This window comes from Typopeltis vanoorti, chromosome 11 (genome assembly GCF_054136105.1).
Source record: "Typopeltis vanoorti isolate ZY-2024b chromosome 11, IOZ_Tvanoo_1.0, whole genome shotgun sequence".
In the NCBI taxonomy this organism is placed as follows: Eukaryota; Metazoa; Arthropoda; class Arachnida; order Uropygi; family Thelyphonidae; genus Typopeltis; species Typopeltis vanoorti.
The window spans coordinates 1,676,552-1,697,591 of record NC_143559.1 but is presented as its reverse complement, the minus strand read 5'-3'; the positions used below and the strand labels follow the sequence as shown (position 1 = coordinate 1,697,591).

Below are 21,040 nucleotides of genomic sequence, written 5' to 3'. Positions count from 1 at the left end.
AAAGCTACATGAAAGTATAATTTCAGAATAATCACATATCTGTTCTCTAATTTTGAGCTAGAAATGCAAAGCACAAACTCAAGACGAAAGAAAGTTACGTGACTATGATTGTTTATTTACTTTTAAGGAAGTACATCTCAGCCACTTATTATGGAAGAATTCCAGGGAAAATGAATCTAAACTTGATCGTTTTAACTGTCTAATTATTTTTAGCAGAGTAATAATATGGCATCTCTGCTACTTTGGACGATTTACACTTTATGCTGTGCACCATAAAGAGTTAAAAGATGCGAATGTGATAAAAATGTTAAAAGTAGATAAAGATTTTGAGGAGGGTGTTTACTCAAGTGTGCAATGGAAGCGAAATTTTATTATAACTCTGGTGACTTTCGAAACTCCCCCCCCCCCCAAATACCTTTGAAACAATTCCAAGAAAAGAGGTGTACATCATGCATTTATATATACTGTATGTAGATTGTGCGCGCGCGCACACACATAGTGTCGTTCCCATACACTAACCTATAAGCACATTAATTAGTGTGCTATAGGTAGTTCTTGTCAAAATACAATTTTATATTTTAGCAAAAGAAAATACGAAAGGCAGTAGTCAAACAGCAAATGAAGTGCTTTTAGTTTACTGGTAAAGAATATTACGAGAAAAAGTTTAGTTGTATTTATGTTGCAAAGCGCACAACTCGGCGAACCCTTGCCCTCATAAGAACTGCAGGGCCATTCACGTGTCTTCTACTAGCAAAAATTAGCTGAAGTTGTTCATCTCTTATATTTTCTTTTGGATTCAACCACCTTGATTTTCCTGTTGGCCGTAGACATGGAAAAGTGACGGAATGGGATCTGATGATCGCGTTCGTCAGGAAATTGCTCATTTAGCTGCGCGACATTCCGAATGAAATGGGGGGGGGGGACAATGCCGGGTCGTGCTAGTGGTGCGTGCTGCAATTGTAAAGTGTTTCGGCAAGATTGCTAAGAGGATAGATTTCATTTCGCAAACTAAAACCCAACACGTTCATAGAAATCCACGTTGGTAGTTAAAATGATTTGCTACTGTTTTGTGAACCCCTAAATGGGAGTTTCTGATTTTCTTAACTCCATCGCGAGTAAAGCATGCTTCGTCGGTGAACACAACATAGCGATAAAAACAGTGGTTGTGCGTAGAACGTATTTCAGGGTTCCAGGTGTGGAAGACACTGGATATAGTAGGATGCAGTCTGTTATCACTTCCCAGACTGTCGTGTGAGGAACATGGATGATGACGGGAGTGATTCGGATACTGCACCACTCTTTGTTTGGCTTCCATTCTGTCGAGCTGGATTTTTGGAAGCGCTCTCAAAAGTAAGTCATTTTCTGGCAGTTGTCGAACAATGCAGAACCCGAAGTCGATCCAGATTCTTCGTCTTGGAAATTGTCTTCGATATTCTTAGCGACAGCAATCACGCTGTTAAGTGGTTTCACTTCTAAAACGTCATCGATGACCATTCTGGTAATAGAAATGCGGAATAGAGGCGCTGCCTTCAAGCACTTTCACATGTGATTTCTGCTTTGCACATATCTCTCAGTATCAAGAAAGATTATTTACCACTGCATTCTGAAGAAGTGCGCCTTTACATTGAATTTATGTTAGAAGCTGGTAGATAATAGAAACAAAAATTAAACAGATTTAAATCCTACTCGGGAAAATCGGAGCCAAGGACCGACCTTCTTGAGAAGATTCTTAGGAATATATATATATATATATATATATATATATATATATATATACAAGTGTGTAAAAATCTAAAAATACACTAGCGAAGTGGATTTTATGATGTGTTCTTTGCAGATGCTCATGTTAGTCAGAATCAGAATTACAGAAAAAAGAAAGAACGATAAAAAACAAAACAAAAACGCATTAGTCAAGTCCACATTAGTCTAAAGAGAGGCAATGCAAAAATTTCACTTTCCCCCTTTACGTACCCTAGACCGGGGATCCCATCTCGCTAAGCCATTTTTAATTTATGTCGTTTCCAACATTTACGTTTAATTTCTCGGTTACACGATTATCGAATTGATTTTCTGTTACTTTCGTTGAATGTTGACATTGGTAGTAACACTAAGTACTCAGGATTGATTGAAAAGACGTCAGGAAATGGCTGCAGGTCATAAAATGCAATATTTTTGTTACATCATCAGGTGTGGTGCCACAACAGTTGAACCTACGCTTTTGACACTGTAGACTTTGTTTTTCCTAGTTTTATCCTTAAAAAAAAAATCCAAATTAAACGAGTCGACATACTTTAGTAGAGATTCTAATTTTATTTTATTGATTGATTTATTATTTTTTAATGTTTTTCCATTCCTCAAAATTGCAAATTTACATACTTCATTCTCATATTTCTTATTCTTGTATTATTGCATCGGGAGCATGAAGGATTTTTTTTTTATTTTCTTTAGCGATGTTTTATACTTCTGTATACTTCGGAAACTGTACTATAGAGGTCAAAGATGAAACCTTTATTTTTATTTTTTCAAATAACTTCAGGTCTCCAGTAAGCGGGACGGTAGTCTTGTATCGAATGGTGAAACTCATCTTTTTCTTAGAGACAATTACAAGCATCCATACCCACTGGGGGATTCGACTCCGCAGCATGGTGGTTGGAAAGCATATGTTAAGCGTACGGCCAACTAGGTCGCGAACTGCCCAATTTCATTCAATTTCGTCAAGCCGGGTATGGAGTATTATTATCCTTTCGCAGTGCCTTGCTAATAAAAAAGAGTCTAATTATAGAGGGAAAAAAATATAAATTCAAATTGTTTTGCCATTCGATAAAAATAGAACTATAACGATTTCTTTTTTAAATTCATAGTTAATCTTGAACCCAGAGCAGATTACAACGCAAGCAAAGCAACACCGAATCGTATACTCATCAAATAAAACCCGACCCCGGATCATCGGCCAGCTGGTATTATTGTTTGCATACAGTGAATGTTGCAACATTCAGAGAACAATTTTCGATTATTGATATTTCCGTTCTTTTCTCAAGAGCTATCAAAATCTGTGCAGTAGTGTAACGTTATTCAAAAAACACTGCATCCCGCACCGTTACTTTTGTCTTGTGCGCTCATAAAAATTACAAATACATTTTGTACTAGATATATAATTTTGTTTTTGCCTACTTTTACCGGTTCGAATGGTTTGATCGAAACGAATCTGAAGTGACTGGACAGTTACAAATTCTAACATAAGTCAAATTATTCTGTCAACACTTCCGGAATTATTTATACCACACGAATCGTTTTGCTAAATTTTTCCAATAAAAATATTCCGATAGAAACCGTAGTGGAATTTTACGAACGTCCTTTTATGCATATCCTAAAACCCAAATTCTTTAAAACTCCACCTAGCTAGGAACAGATTATTGCAATGATGTATAATTTCCACAGAATTCTTCTTGTTATTCCTGCGAATGGTCGGACGAAAAAAAAAAAAAATGGAACTGGGCATGGCTCGTAAAATCCGTGCAACCAATGTCTCGGAATAACTTATGTATAACAGACTGGTGAAAGGAATCTTACAGGTATGACGTAATAATTTTGAGAAATACACTTGATAAGAATGAATGGTGTTATAATTAGTGATTAGTAACACGTAAAAATTTAATCCCCACTGCTGGATAACACGAATTTCATAAATATATTAATTGTATAACATATCGGTAGAAAGGAATCCCCCCCCCCCCAATGGAAACTGTGATATATTTCGAAAAAAAAAAAAAAAAAAAACTGCACACCCCAAGGAATTTACGTATGGTCTTCGTTTCCATTTTTTTTTTATTTGTAAAAAATGGATTATTATTATTTGTCGGAATATTCTTTCGATGAAACACAACCTCCGCAGTAGTGTCACGTTATTGAAAAATCTCCATCCCGTACCGCTATTATTTTTTAAGTTTTATATGTTCATGTTCACACCTTTATTATTTTCAGATTCAGCTTCCTTCAACGAATTAACTATTTAAGTGAGCTTTTTTTTTTTTTTTTTTTTAATGTCTTGAAATTGGCGCCTTACATTCTTGAACAGAAAAGATTTCGTGTTTAGTATTTGTTTCCATGCAGAAAAATCATTCAGATTACTGAACTGTCCGCGGCCACTGCAGCCAAATACACTTGTGTGATGATTGCTTGAAGATGTTTTCTTCTAATTCTAACAGACCTAAAAGCAGCATTTCTCTCCGTTAAAAGAAATTAAATGTGGAATAATTCCTGACACCGGTAACAAGGCAGGCGCGTTTCGCAATTGCATTCCTGTGTAGTGACGTCACTCATCATCGGAGCGCTTGAATCCATTTTGGGCAGACGTGCTGTACATAGTTTTGTGTTGCCATTTGCAACACGTACGTTTGTGAAACGTTTTGCCGCTCAGATGAGCCGATCTAAGCCAATATTGAGATGAATCCATATATCATAGTAAGGAGCAAAATTTTCAGTAAAATCCTCCACATATTAGAGGAAAAAGACACCTACAGACGTCAATAATAATAATAAAAAACATATAAGATCAGTTTAATTCAAAATGTAATTCCATTTTTTTTTTAAATTTTCAATGGTTAAATGAAGCCGAAATTCACCGTGGGAATATGCATTGAGGATATTTTCGGTCATGGCCCCTTCTCATGCTTAAGTAATTAAAATTTCGTTATGGCCGAGCGTGAATGCAGTGATTTCATTTTTGCATTCTTTTGTCCTTCGCTATGGTGACTCTGTTTAAATTGCTGTTGAAAACGATTCAGGCGAGAGATTATAATGTGTTGGCAATCAACAAGACAGGTTGTTGCATTTTTGTGGCATAACGTTTACTTGAATATTTGTGAATGTTGAGAATATAGAATGCCCTAAAACGAATGAGCACGATAATTAATTCTTTGAAAGAAAGCACCAAATGAACGTGAACATGATTTTACATGCCGTGCTTAGAGAATAGATCATGAATCTAAAAATCAAAATCATTTTGATAAGGAAAGAGATTTTACACGCGCACGCACAATTTTTAAAAGTCACGACTTTAATATATTAAAGGGTTCGCATTCGTTCTAATATGAAACGAATATCATTTTGTGTAGTGCGTTCGGTGAGTCGGGAAGTGTGATGCGACGAGCAGTGGTTTTCCGCAGTGAGTGCTGAGACTCGGACTCTATAGAAATACGCGAGAAATGAAAACTCCTGTTAATCATTAAAAAAGGATTTTAATGATTTGGCAATCAACTATTTTTTAATTTTTATTTTTTAATAACGCTTGTAAATCTACGCCTATTTTTTTCAGTCAATTCCAGAGTTGGCTTAAATAAAAAAAAAAAAATAAACTATTTATTTTTTATTTAAGAAACTTTTTTTTTTTAGGTTTAGGACAAAAAAGTTAAGACTAAACGAGCACTCTTCGGGAAAGAAAAACGGTGCCGGAAGTTTAATTTAATTACAACTGATCTATTTTAATGATAACTCCAGACATCCCGGTTGGAAACCACATTACTCAAGGTTTCTCTGAAGGGTGCACAAAGTTTTGTGCTTGGAAGCCATCTTTTAAAAGGGGGTGATCAAAAGGGTGACCACCACTAGTACTTTTTATAAATTTTTAGTGTTCTAGTGCGTTCACCAACAGATCTAGTACTTCCTTCCTTCCGAATAATAATAACAATACCAACAACATGAGAGATAGACATATGAGTTTAATATTTTTCTCTTCTCCCACCTCCCTATATGTCACATTCAGTGACACAAGCATGATTTCTCTCCCCCCCCCCCACTGTTCGCTAACCTTCTCTCCCCCTTGATCCCATACTTACGCAATCCGACTGGCATTAGCCAATGAAAATATATTCTTCGTTATTCAAACACTTCTCGCGCGTTATAAGATCATTTCAACAATGATACCAGGCGGAAAAATTAAATAATTTAATGAGTAACCACCTTTTATTGATGCACAGTGTAATTTGGACCCCATTAAAAATAGAAATAAAGCCGACAGTGGTCAGTTTTTAGACATGGAAAATGTATATCTAGGGGCCTTATGAAGAGCTTCATAGCGAATAACAACTATTGAAGACTATTGTAGAAGCATTGAAAAAAGGTCAAGAATTCATGCTTTATTGGAATAAAGTTTTTGAAATGAAAAATGTTTCCTAGATTAACAACATTAGTTAAAGCTGTACTGTGCCGCCCTCATTCATTAGCAGCAACTGAAAGAATATTTTCAGCAGTGACAATAAATAAGAAATCAACTACAAACTCCCTCGATGAATGGATTCCTTTTGACAAAATAAAAATTGGAACATTCATCAGCTACAGACTTTACTATTTCTGAAGAGTTAATTAATTTAGCAAAATCTGCTAAAAATAATGAATGAATACTTTTTTTCTGTTTTCTTGTGAGTAGGAACCTCTGTATATATGTAAATAGCATATCAAATAACAGAATATTTAATGTTACATTATTTTAAGCACTAAAATGAGACTAAAATTATATGGAAAATTAATACACATGTTAAGTGCTAGAGTTACAGTTGGGACTTCTGTTATGATATTGACAACTGCAGCTCTTGAACTCATAGATGATTACAGTGAGGTAAGTCTTGAGTTTTTTCTTTTTATATTTGTCGTATATGTGCTAATTTACGGGTTTACATTGTGTTCATCCATGATAATAAGGTAGTAATATCGTAAAATGCCCTAAATAGAGTGAAACGAAAGCAAAAAATAAATAAATAAAATAGTACTTTTTTTTTTTTTTTTCAGATTTAGTACCTTTTTTCCTGTATAAGCTGGGACAAAAAATTCTTGCTGAGTGGTCATCATGAGTGATAGTTCCAATTCAATAAGATTTTGACACACACAGGCAACATAATTATAAAATTAAAAAAAAAAAATTGTTTCTGCAAACCATGTAAATTTAGGAAAATAATTAAATTTTATTTTAAACATGCGAATTTGACGCAAAAATGACAACTTGTTTAATTTTTTTAACAACCGTCAGTTAATATGGATGTGAAAAATGCTGCCTTTTATCAAATGCACCCCAGAAAAACTTTTATGCCTATCAGTACATTTTTAATAATATGACATGGTAAGCGAATATTAACAGTAAACAGTAAAGTGAGGTAGTTTAACTTAGCATTATATTCTAGGAGCTTTTATGAAAATATATCTGCAGAGTAAATCGAACTGTGGAATCATCCACTGTTCGGTATTTAAGGGTGCAAAATCTGCCGTTAATGTAATGTAGCATTTTCACAGTCTATATTTTGATAATATATTCGCGAATCATTAGCTGAACGTTCCAGTGTAAAAGATTTTTTTAAAAAAAATATACCCAGTAATAAACTGAGAGGTTATTGTTGGAGAGCAACAATAACAACCACAACTACAATAACCAAGTGTGGGTTCGAATTCCTTTGAGGCGTGGAGGTTGTGCATGTCTTTAGATAATAGATGATTGCCGTTGCACTGTGTGACCACGACGTGCTTATTGGACACCGGAATCGACTTGAAAAGTACTATGACAGTAAGAGAAGACTCTTGGATTATTTAACTCTTGGCTTACCCGCAGTACTAGGATTTCATATAATTTTACTTTTCTCATGTCATTCACAAAAAAAAAAAAGAAAAAAAAAAGCTGCTTATCAGGCTACCTACCCTGTAGTTGCAGTTTAAAACCACATTAGTTCAAAAGAGCAAAAACTTTTTTTCTCAGTATTATGAGTGTTTATGTATATAATTTCTGGGAAAACTCCCATGTTACTCCTCTTAATAAACTATTATAATTACGGCTATTTTGCCTGCTTCAGTTTAGGAGTGCCCCTGTGAGTGTTTGCCCCTTATGAGTGTTTGTTAAAGTACTTTGGAAGACTGTTTGTCATCTATCGAAAATGTTTACTTTTTTTGTGGAACTCTCAGTCCTTAATTCGAATACAGCATACTTTATGACAGCAACATTTGTAGTCGTGCTAGTCTTTTAAGCAGGATTGAGATTTTTCTTTAATGCACTATATCCGAAAGTTTTCAGATATAGTTTTTCTCAAGCCGTTCGAAATAGCAGGAAGCAAAATTTATGGTAGGCATTTATTAAAAATTTAGTAAATTAAAATTTCCAGTCCACTTTAATTAAACTTGAAAATTATTAGAGAATATTTTAACGTTAACGTCAAAATTATTGTCATTACAATATTAACGCTGAAGGTTGCATATAAAACAACCATCACAGATTTTGAACGAAGTTATTTCCTGGAAAGTGAATAAGAAAATCGATCTCAGAGATTTTTATTGTATCATTTAAGAAGTAAAAATTAAAAAAAAATACAAAGTGAGTACTGAAGACTTCACTTTCTGTATTTTTTCAATATTTAATATTTATTTAATAATTAATATTCTAGAATTATAATTCTGTATATAGAATTCTTATAAAGAATTCTATAATTCTATAATTTCTATATTTGAAAGAATTCTGTACTCCACAAATGCAATTTCTGCAAATCTTGCAGGTATTTCGCTCCTAACGCTTCATTGTAACATTCAAACCTGTTAATGATATGAAATGAAATTCTTAAAATAGTAAAAGCATACTTATTATTATGAGTCTTAAATGATTACAAATCTTCATTTTATATTTTTATTGTTACCTTTAAAGAGGCGAGCATACGACTCCGATTTTTTAATCCTAACTTTTAGATTAACTTTATAACCCTAATTTTTAGATTAGAAATTTAAAAAAAAAAAAAAAAAAAAATCCATGCCTTAATGAAAAAAAGTTTACGTGTTTACTTTTTATGTTAAATAGAATGGGAGGAAAATGCACTGAACTATAAGGAAACTTAAATGCAAATAAAGTTCGTAATAACACGCTCCAAAACTCGTACTGCTGTGGCGACGTTAATCTTTTATAAAATGTGCGGAATACGAAAGAAACATCGGAATCACCCTATGTTCTCATGTAAGCTACGTATGTGGTTTGAACTTTCGCCCAACCCAGGAGCTCACTAACCACCCGTAACGAATCGCTGCTTCTATCCACACCGCGTTACAGCAGCGTTGCTTCCTAAGCAGTTCCATTTAGGTGTTTCCGTAGTTGCGATTATTTTTAGCCATTCGGTTTTACCATTTTCAAATGGTCTTTTTTTATAGTCTTTATCTTAACAGAAAATAATATTATACTGACGCTGAAAGTTGCTGTTTATTTTTATGGGAATTCCACCCTCGGAAGATCGTAGACCCTTCTTCCTGTTTTACGCTTTCGCGTAGACTCACCGTGCCGTGCAGGCATTCGAAACCAAATCCGGAATAGAGTGTTAATCCTTATTTCCGTAGTGTCCCATGTCTGTACCACATTACTCGTGGATGAGCTAACGGTCAGCTAATCAGGAAATCCCGTTCTAGAGACCAAACATGCAACTTTCTGAAGCCACTTCATGGCTCCATTAAGCGGGGTGCATGCTTATGCGATTATCTTCCTTTTAAAGATATTCGCGAACATCTGTAAGCGTGGTAGGATTCCGAATTTAGGGAATGTAAACAACAAACTGCCGTATAATAAATTTGATTTCTTTCTTCTCTCAAAGTAAATTTTATTAAAAAGCGAGCGGTTGATCAGATAAGCTAATTTCATTCTTGTGGTAAAAGAAAACCTCGGAATGACTCAAAGGTTCATGTTCTCATATTTCTGAAGAATTTCTTGCCCGTGGACATTTCGTAATCGTTCAGCGAAATCTTAAACTTCGCCGGCATGTCACACGAGAGCGTTTCTGTTCGCATGTGACATCACAACCAGAGTCTCGGCAGGTTGCTATAGTGCTGTCCTTATGTGTACATCTCTCTCTGACAAATGGGACTCCTGCGGCCATACGAACATAATCTAACTATCTAGTACTGGGGGCCATCCCATTACCATGCTTGAAGTCCCACACTGCAGGTTCCATCTCTGACAACTTATCTTTTATGTGCCTTTACAAACATCACCTCTGGGTGAGCTTTATCTGAGCTATACTGCTGACCCTACACTCTTATCGCTGAATGTCTTTTTTTTTTTTTTCCCTCCCTGGGTCCGTCTCCAGCAGCTCCCGGACCACGTGGTTAGTAACTTCAACTTGAAATCTAGATTAGTAAAGAATACCCAGTGTTTTAATAGAAGGGATTATAAAGCTGGATGTTAAAAGTTATTGTACAACCCAATATCATCGGGAGTGAAACACCGACTAGCTAGACATAATAATATTAATAGCAGAATAAAGCGGCTTACGCGCAGTACACATTTAAAAAGCACACATATTAGCACACATTTAAAAAATTTTTTAATTATGATAGCATGAAATTCATTATCTTGCATATCTGCAGTTCAGTATATTGGGATAAATCCCATTAACCAAAGAGAAAAATATAATCTGAAAGTAGTTCATATGATATTGATTGACTTATCGATTGAATATTTTTATGAAATATTAATATTATTATTAAGAACAACTGTTTCTGAAAAAGAGGTAAAAAAAAGACGCACGTTTTCTTAAAATTTCTGGTTGGGAAAATGCTATTTAAAAACGCCTTGATTAATGGCATACAATAATAATATTGTATTTTCAACGATTAATGTGTTATTATATTATTGTTCATTGTATGTAATTTATCACAAAATCCATATCCATATTTACGATAAATTGCTTTCATAATGATGAAAAATTTCAAGTTTTTTTTTAACTTTTTTTTTTTTTACCGAGAGAGGGAGGGGGAAACAAGAAAACAGTCATAAACTGTGTTCCGTGTAAATTTTATAACATTTTGAACCCGCCCCCGTACCACAGGATTGGTTGTGGCTGATTAGATGCATTTCCTGTTCTTTTGCTCAAGTTTTAGATCTCTTCTGAAACTTTGTAGAACATTTGTTCATAATAAAAAAAGTGTTGTTATTAAATTTGAGAGTGTGAACATTCCGATGTGAAACATCAATTGATGTTGTTCATTGAACTATTTTATTATCTAAAATAATTAATCATGCAAAGATGTGTAGTTATTTTATTATTATTCTGTATGCACTTCCAGGGAGTCAGCAAAGCATCGAGGTAGAAAAAAAAAGCTATTACCATGTATATATATTAATGGTAAAGATATTATCTAAAGAACGATGTACAAGTTATTCCAGAATGATTGAAGTAATGCAACTGCTTAAGGCACACATAAGTTAGGGCATAAGGTAACCAGTCTAACAACAATAACGCTAATGCGTACCAACCGCGTATTCTGCCTTACCATAATACACAAACTAAGTAATGTATACTAATAATATATCCTATACTTTACTCTCTGACAAACCACACATTCACCTATTAACCTATGTGAATGCAGGGGCATGGACATTACATCGTGATAGTCAGTCTTCCGGAACTAACCCCCGAGTGACTCTCTTATATATATATATATTTGCTGAAACACACACACACACATATATATATATATATATATATATATATATATATATATATATAACACCATTGCTTAGCACAGAGAGTGGCCAGATTTCACTTTTGGGAAGCTGTCCCCTAAAATTGGAGAGACCCTCTCCTAAACATGTGTAAGTTCCATAGGAAAATCCTATTAGGACTAGAAGGACTATCCTCATAACCTCACCCCCCCTTTTTTTTTTCTTCAGGACAGAACACTCAATTCATCTTTCCTGTCTTCTTCTCTCTTAGAGCCATTGCTACATACGAGACTGCCAAGCCTGCTGCAGGAGCAAGAGACCTGTTCCTGAAAGAGTTGATCACGACTTTAAAAAATGCAGATGCTCACAAAAAATGCAGATACTCAAGAAACAAGATGGTGATCAACAAAGGAACCAGTGACAGATAAAGTGGTGGAAATTTGTTGAAACCACTGACTATGTAATGGATACAACCTTTTGTTTTTGGTGAATGAAATTCCAATACCAATGACTTTTAAAAGGCACTAATTATGCAATTAATAAATAGAGATCTGGTATTCAAACAAAAACTGTTTAAGGCATGCAGTAGCATTGCTTGCCTACTATAATGTAATTTGTGCCGTCTTTCCTTTTCGTTCTGTTTCACTCATTTCACTCCTGTAATGGTTCATCGAATCGTAACCTGTTGACTTTTAGCAGGGAGAAGGCAGAAGATATGTTACATTTGAAAGGAGACAGATCATATTTTATACATAAAATGCGGAAAGTTTGTAAAGTTTTCATTTCACCATAATTTGCCTTAAACGCAAAGCAAATATCTTCCATAAAATTTAAAATATGTAATGCAAGTTTCGTTGTACTCATAAATAGATTCTGTAAAAGTATGAGTATATATTATTAATATATATATATATATATATATATATATATATATATATATATATATTAATATTAATTTTTTTGGGGGGAGGGGGGTAAATGTACAGTACCTTTGAGCATTTGAAAGACTGTCAAAGTCAGCGGTCGTTGTCAAATGTTAGCTCACCTTGAACCAGCAGAAAGCGAGCATACATTATTTTACATACTTGGCAATTCCAAGCGAAATAATTATAACGGGCTGGTAAAAGACGGTATGTTATTTTATTTTTATTTATTTTATTTTGTTATTTATTTATTTATTATTATTATTTTGGCGACACTAAATAGCTGTATTCTTTTTTTCCAGTCAGGGAAGTTTTTAAAAGTTGCACGCAATCATTAATCACTGGACCAAATATTATAATAATATCAACAAAACGAAGAGAAGCTTTGGTACTTGACATTAAACCGCTACAGTTAGTATGTTTTTGTAATATTAAAAGTTTCGTAAGATTCCTAATGTGAAAATTGCTGCAGCTAATGTCTGCCTGTTTAAATACCATTTAAACTCCAACATTATTATGTCCGCAATAAGTGCACGAGCAGTGCTGATTGCTTTGAACAGAAGTTGGTTGGTCTGCGCTTTTATACAGAGAAAGATGACTCGTTAAATTGGTGACCCGGGTTTTATTGTAAAAAAATAGAAACAAAGATTTTGGGCTTTGCACGAAGGTGGATGCTGACATCCTCACACAGCAGTCTGTTTAGTTACTTCTAGATATTCCATATTCGCAATGTGTCCCTTTACCTACCGAACAGAAACAGTAGTATAAGACCCTGAAAATCAAAATAGCTATTGAATGGTGCCGAAATAGTTTTCTGAAACAATTTACAATAAAAAAAAAATATAAATTTTAATAAATAGCTTTCGTACAACATTATAATATTAAATAATAACAAACTTAATGTTTTTATTTTTGCAGAGTCCACACCAGTATTTGTTACTGGACACGTACTCAGGCAGTACGTGCCACGTGACAATAAAGCGCAGGACGGTTAGGATTTGCAAACGTTTTAAACCACAAATAAATTAAAACTTTTTTTTGCATATATATAGGTTTTTCAACGATAACGGCATAAAATATACACTGAGCATTCGATTTTCCCATTTCGGTACCCACGCTAGGTTTAAATGTTGCTTGTCAGTGTGCCATTGCACACAGTTGCATTTTTGGTAAGGACAACTTTAGGTTAAAGGTATTTGCTCCGTAGTCATGCGTGGTCGTGCCAATTGCTTTGGCTCTTTCAATCTCATATGTAAACAGTTTTTTCCTTCTTCATCTGCACTTTTATAACCCTGGATTTTATACATTTCTGTTATTTATTTACCTTTTTTTTTTTTTTTTTTGGTTCTCCTATAAATTATATCAGTTGAGCTCATGTATCCCGAAAACAACCCATGAAAATGAACATTGTCGTGTGTTTGCTTATTCCATTTCGGTTCATCCCAAAGATTACGAAGTCGAATAATATTCTACCAGTTTATTACAATTCATTACGTATGAAAAGTAGACGAAGGAAGAAAAAGAAGAAGAAATATGGGCAGAAACCGTAAACACATCAGTGCACCAGAGATTCGATTCTCAGACAGTTACCATAATGCATGTTCTTTTTCTCTTTTGTGTTAATACTGTTTTGTGTTGCTATAAATGGTGTACGCAGTGATCAACAGAATAAGAAATCATTAGCTCCTGAAGATGAAACTATGAATATAATAATATTTAAGTATTAATTTTTATAGTATTATACTGTTGTTATTAATTATATAATCGAAATTTTGAAATAAAGGGGCCAGTCTTTTTTTTTATATTTTAAATATATGTGGGGGAAAAGATCCTAATACAAATAAGGGCCACTTTATAATCCTGATTTTGTGCTATTTTAAACACCTAAGTGAATTTAAACAAACCTTTCTAGTTTGCAATGTGAAAGAAATTCAATCAATCTTTACAAAAATGATAACAGGTCCTTATTAATACTTGAGCACGTCGGAAAAATACTAAATTCTAGACTTATTTCAAAATGCTATTCTTAAAAATTGCACGCACGCACACAAAAAAACTGCTTTCAGATTTAGGACTGTTGCAATAACATCTATAAAACATTATTTTTCATAGATGGCTTTCAAATGATTTTATTAAGATGTGAATACTTAAATATTTGGACTTTTTAAAGAAACTTCATCAGTTCATTACTTAAACTACTGGACCTTCTTCAGTATCTCCTCGTGACATGCTCTGTAGCAATTCGCCATTTCTAAAAATGAAACAGCAGCTGAATGCTATCTTCAAGATAGCATAAAATCAAATCAAACTAAAATCAAATCAAATCAAATGAAATAAAATAAAATAAAACTGATATCGTGAAGCAGTCAGCGCTACTTTAAGTGTATGTACGGTGGCAAGATTTTTGTGTTGTTCCATCTCCTGCTAATATAGGGATGTGACCATGTCTCCTATTCTTCGAAAACCTTATAACCAAAAAACAAAAAACAAAAAATTTCATTTTTTTGGCCTCTTAATCTCTACAAAAAATGAAAAAATGTTGATTTTGAATTGCAAACCAGTGATATCTAATAACTTTAGATTTCGATTTTAGAGACCTTGCAACGTAATAATTGTAAGAAATAATAACTTGCAAGAGATTATTCTATTTTTGTTCTAAGTGATTTCTTTCTTTTTTTTTCTCAAATCAATAAACACTACAAGCTTGTAATATTAAAGTGTTATTTAGATCCCTAGTTTAAAATTCCATAACAATCTCATTGCCATATTATTATAGTTGGATTTTCTGATATGAAAGTGAAATGTTAACAATACACATTGTTTTGTGTGTGTCAACACACACGCAAAGCAATTTATATAGTTTTTATATAGACAATGTTGGATTTGTGGTGCTCTGTTTTTTAAAACTTTAAAGAAAATTTTAAATCCGGGAGGATTTTCTTCGTTATCTGACACATTCCTCGATGTATTGAACGGAACGAAAAGTCTGCCGTTATTTCATTTTGGAAAATTTTTAGAGAGAGAGAATGAGGCGATAACAAAAATGACGGGAGTTTCAACGAGATTTACCCTCATGAGATTTTCAGGAGAAGACAGTGCGATTAATTTGTCAAATATTTTTGAAAAACGGAAATTTGGGATATTAGTGAAGTTTGCTTCTTATTTGAGAAGTGAGCTTAACGGGAACTGCATAGATGAAAGGTTTTGTGCAGTGAAATTCTGAAGCCCATCGTTGTATTTTGCATGCATTCAGTAAATGTTAAATAGATAGTCGCACAACATGCTGTGCTGGAGAATTGCCCTGCTCCAGGAAGAGTCAGAAATAGTCTGACTGCCAATACTCAGAATTTGTTAATGTCAGCAAATAATGACGCCCGCCCTTAGAATACTCGCACGAGCTATCACTGGTTTTCGTTTCTTACTACTCGCAATTAGTCCTTAAGTTAGATGCACAAGATTTTTTTTTCGAACTCAAAGTGATTTCTGTCGAACGATCGATTTGCACTTTTTTTGCGCGTTTAGAAATTGTTGAAATCTGCATGGATCAAAGTAAGTGGTAAATAGGAAAAAAAAAACATTTTGTTTTCACAATATATAAACAAGAACAAAGCGACTTCATTGTTTACTGGTTTCGTGTTAGGTCACCCAGTGACTAATGCAGAAAAACGGTGCTAATCGATTTTGTCGTATGTGTTTAAAACTGAAGTTATATGCGATATGAAAATGCCTAAAATTGTAGCACTTTCTTTAGTTTACGTTTTTAATTATAGAAATGTTTCCGGAATATTCAAAATGAATTGTACAAACTTCTCGCTGCCTAAGAATGTCCGTGCTCATCCATAAACGTCCACACGGTTTCCATTTCGTCGTTCGCCAAGAAAGGCTGCCTCGCTGCTAACACAACGTTTAGAAATTAAGGATTATTTTATGATTTAATTGAATGAATTCAAATTGAAGTACAACAGCACTTGAAGCAAGCACCCAAACTTCAGTGTTTTAATATTTTTGCCTTACCTGAGTCATTAAACGGTCCGCTCCTGTCCCTTCTTCGTCTTTGAAGATGATATCCGAATTATAATTAGGCACAAGTTCTTTAAACCTAGCGTCATCGCGAGATATTTTGCCCTCGTTAAGTCCACTTGCTGCTAGAGTGTTTTCGGACACGTTGGGGACATGCTGTTTGAAAACCAGGGGCGTTAGTTTCCGAGGAATTCTTCGCCTTCCTCCGCCCCTACCCGGGCCGCAACAAAACACCGAGTCCGTCACAACTAACACTAGTACGGTCAGCCCGAGCATCCATCGTTTCGACGGACACCTGAACATGACCACACAGGGTTCAGAGCCTCCCTTTCTGTTCGGGTGCATAAAGGTGCTTCGTACTTTGGCAGCCGCTAAATGTGCTGCGCGGATGAGTATGCGGTTAGCGCCGTTGTTGCATTGATTAAAAAAAATAATAAAAATCACTCCGTATCTTTCACCACTATCGGCATAGCGTGCAGATACGCGAATAACACACACACATCCCACACTTTGATCCTTCGCACTCGTTTCAGTTGATTCGAGCTGCTTCTTGGCGTTTTCCAGTTGATTGTATGAAACCAAATGTCGCAGAGCTAATTGCGACCACTTTTGATGGTCATCTTCACCTGGTCGAGGCAGCTGTGCGCCTCCTGCTGACCACTTCGGAGGTGTTAGAGCTCCCACGCCAGGTCATCGCACACCCGCAGTTGACATACAGCTACAGATAACCGCCGGCATACCTAATCAAGAGTTCTTCAATCCATGTAACCTATGTCCTGACTGCTGATTGGTGGGCACTCGCTGACACTTGTGGCTCGTTTGGCAAGCCTCCTATCAACTAGTTTGTGTCAAGCCATGTCGACTTGTGTTAGATTTGAATTACACTAAACACCAGCTCTTGTTACTGATGAAACTGATGACAAATTGTAGTCGGAGCTTTCACGCTTGGTAATGTTACTGTGATTAGCCTGAGCTGACAAGAAATAAATAACCTAGTGATGAGATGGGAAAATTATTAACGATAGCGGGCAGACGTTTGAGAGATTGTTCAAGATTAACGAAGACCTGCGATGCGTGTCATTGCATTATGTATTGTTGGGAGGTGAGGCTGTTAGCTCCGTGGCCAATAGCAACCGTCATCGCCTCGAGTAACTTCATTGTAATTTACGGTTACGGCTACTATGTGGTCAAATGCGGATTTCTACAAAACAATAGTGCAGCTCACCATTTTACGTACCTGACCGACTGAACGTCGCACCATGGGAACAGCTGGCCTCAGAAGGAGCACTTTTCTCTTTAAAGCTTCTGTTACTTAAGTCAACACTGTTCGGTCTAACCGAATTGCTGACCTTTGTCTATCTACTAGAGTACCGTACTACTTCTTTTTCCCCCTTCCCCCACACACCAGTTTCTGGTAAAGCGTCAGGTGTGTGTGTGTGTGTGTGTGTGTGCACGCGCGCGAGCCAACCATTATCACAAGATTAGCGTCCACTTTTAAAGTACTCTAAAAGAGTTTGCTTGTGCGGAATGTCGTGGACTGTTCGGTTATTTTACAGTTAAATATTGTTTGATACATTCTGTGTTAGTATAGCAAAGAATATCCAACTTGACGATTCTCCTATTGAAAAGTTTGCGTGCTTTGAACTGCAATTTCTTCATTAAAGGCCGCACTTCATTTACAGCCTTGTACATGCATCATTTCGCACACGGATTTGTGCAGTAAGAAAAGCTTTATGGCTTTTTGGATGTTGAGTATATAAATGAAAGTGCAAAACCGGAACAAAAATAAGACTCCTTTTCTTGTTTGGTAGCTGAGACGTTTCCCATCATCAGTCTCTCTTCCCATTCATTCATGAGAATTTTTTTTATCAATCTTGTTTACGTGATAAAAATGCTGGGGGGGGGGGGAGTGAGCACATTTTCTCTTTTGGATCACAAATGGCAGGAAATCTTGAAAATTCTATAAATAAACTTGATAAAGTGGATTATTAATTTTCCGATTGATATTGAGTTAATTGCAGAATTAGAAGATTATTACTGGGAATGGGGAAGTCTGTTTGAAGTAAAGCATTGTGTAATATTTACTACCCAACGGATTTCAGATTTATCCTTTCTTGTTGTTGTTTCCTCTCTTTAAACAATAATTTCTTAAAAATAAAATGCTAAGCGTTGTTATTCCCAGCTTTCTTTTTACGTATTCGGCCGTGTGATCTGTTTCAGCCAGAAAACTTGACTTCTTACTAACATAGTTTGGTTTGCAAAAGGTAAATGCAGCATTTCCGGCAGGGAAAGCCCCGCCATTCCTTTAGTAAACCAGCTTAATCCACCTTCAGCTGAAGAGCTCTTGTGAATTGCATCCAAGTCTTTTCTCACTACAGAGTGTCGTCATTACTCGCTGTTCTACAACAAGCGCTCTGAAATAAATCTAATCTAATCCTGTGGCCTCCTCTTTAAGAGGGTTGCAGCTGATGAACACTCCGCTTCCATGCCTCTCTATCTCTTGTTTCTGTAAGATTCTTGCCCGTCCAGTCTTTGATGTTGTCTTTCCATTGCAGTCGGGGTCTTCCTCTTCCTCTCTTTCCCTCCATCATCCACTGCAATACTATTCTGGGAAGCTCTCCAGAAGAACCCCTCATCAAATGTCCTGCAAACGCTATTTTTCTGCTTTGGATACTAGCCATATAGTCTCTTTTCATTTTGAATCTTTTAAGAACCTCTTCATTGCTCACTCTTTCAGTCCAGCCGATACGATCCATTTTTCTCAATCACCACATTTTAAATGCATTCAATCGGTCACTCATCTCCTTATTGATCGTCCAGGACTCACATCCATATGTCCCCACACTCCAGATCATGGTCTTGAGGATTCTTACTTTTAACTGTTTGTTCAGATTTCTGTTTCCTAATGTGCTTAATTTCAATTTCATAATTAGATCTACTGTCTTCTGTTATCCAACTCCCAAGGCATTCAAAACTTTTTACATTTTCTACTCTTCATCCGTTCAAAGTGATTTCCATCCCATCATTTCCTTTCCTTGAAATCTTCATCACTTTGAACTCTGAAGTCTGAATGTTTATTTTCATTCTATATCTCTCATTTCCAACCCTGTTCAGTCTGTTCAAAATTCTTTGCAAGCCTTCCTCTGTTTCATTCGTAAGTACAATGTCATCTGCATATATTATATTATTTATCAGGTGTCGGTTTATCTTTATTCCATCCTTCAGATCTTTCAAGGCCTCCCTCATCATCCATTCACTATAGACATTAAAAAGGAGTGGGGACATGCCACACCCTTGTCTCACACCCTTTCTTATGGGGATCCATTCAGTATCCTCTCCTTCAAATCTGACCCTGGCTTCTTGAGTATTCTGAACAAAATTCTCATAATATTTTTATCTATTCCTATTTTATGCAAAATATCAAATAAAACAGAGTGATTAACGTTATCGAAAGCTTTTTCATAGTCCACAAAGCATAGATATAAATCGTTATTGCACTCGATCATTCTTTCCCCCAATATCCGTAGTGTTGTGATAGCTTCCCTGGTTCCCCTGTTTCTCCTGAAACCAAACTGTGCTTCATTTAATTCCCTCTCTGTCACCTGTTTCATTCTTCTATATATTATGTTGATTAGAACTTTTGCAACGTGACTAAACAAACTAAAAGTTCTGTGCTTGTTGCAATCCATTGTTCCTGTAGTCTTGGGAATAGGAATAAAAATAGATCTTACGAAGTCTTTAGGTATTATATCCTCCTCCAGACTTCTATTAAAGATGATGGACAGAAGTTTTATTCCTTCCTTTCATAATGCCTTCAGTAACTCTCCTTGAATATCATTCACTCTTGGAACTTTCCTATCCTTTATTCTTTTAATGGCTGCTTCGGTTTCCCATTCCTTAACTCGGTTTCCCATTCCTCAGATAGAAAATGATGATGCTAGGGCATCATCATTTTCTATCTGATCACATTCCCAATTATCTTCATCTCCATAAAGTTCTGTAACATATTTTTTCCATCTTATAATTTTTTTCATTTTTTTCCAACAAAATCTTTCCTCTTTCATCCTTCAAAGCACTGCTTTTTATCCTTCTCTTCTTCCCTGAAATCAAGTTCAAGCCTTCATGGACCTTTTTTATATCCTTTGCTGTATCATTTTCCTCTATTTCCTTGCAGACCTGATTGAGCCAAGTCTTCCTTTGCATTTTTAGACAAAGGAAGACTGAATTTTTATTTGTTTATTGATCTCTTTATACTTGACTTGAGATTCATCTTTGTTCTTCCATTTTTTCTATCACCTCGTCAGTAATCCAGGGCTTCCTTCCTCTCCTCTCTGCCTCACCAAGAAGACCTTTGGCACATTCCTTGATTTTCTCTCTTAGATCAGTCCAGATTACTTCTAGGTGTCTATCAGTATCAATATTTCTAATCTTATTTTTTTAGTTCAGCTTGATATTTCTCTCTAATATCTTTTCTTTTTAGTCCATCAATTCTTATTTTTCTAATTTCATTTTCTTTATTTATTCGTTTTAGTCTGATTTTTATTTTAATTGTCAGCAGGTTATGGTCGCTATTGCAGTCTGCTCCAGGATAAGTTTTTGCATTTTTTATTACATTTCTATATCTTAGGTTAAATAACATATAATCAAT

At 35.2% G+C, this 21,040-nt stretch overlaps 1 protein-coding gene across 1 annotated transcript in view; it reads right to left on the bottom strand.

The window, feature by feature from the left end:
* Positions 1–17,299, bottom strand: part of LOC150101267 (sonic hedgehog protein-like) — a 164,975-nt gene extending 147,676 nt beyond the window's left edge. The window contains exon 1 of the mRNA XM_090400337.1: positions 16,387–17,299. Coding sequence (XP_090256463.1) covers positions 16,387–16,737 — 351 coding nt within the window. The 5' untranslated portion in view covers positions 16,738–17,299. The remainder of the gene's footprint in view (positions 1–16,386) is intronic.
* Positions 17,300–21,040: the final 3,741 nt, after the last annotated feature.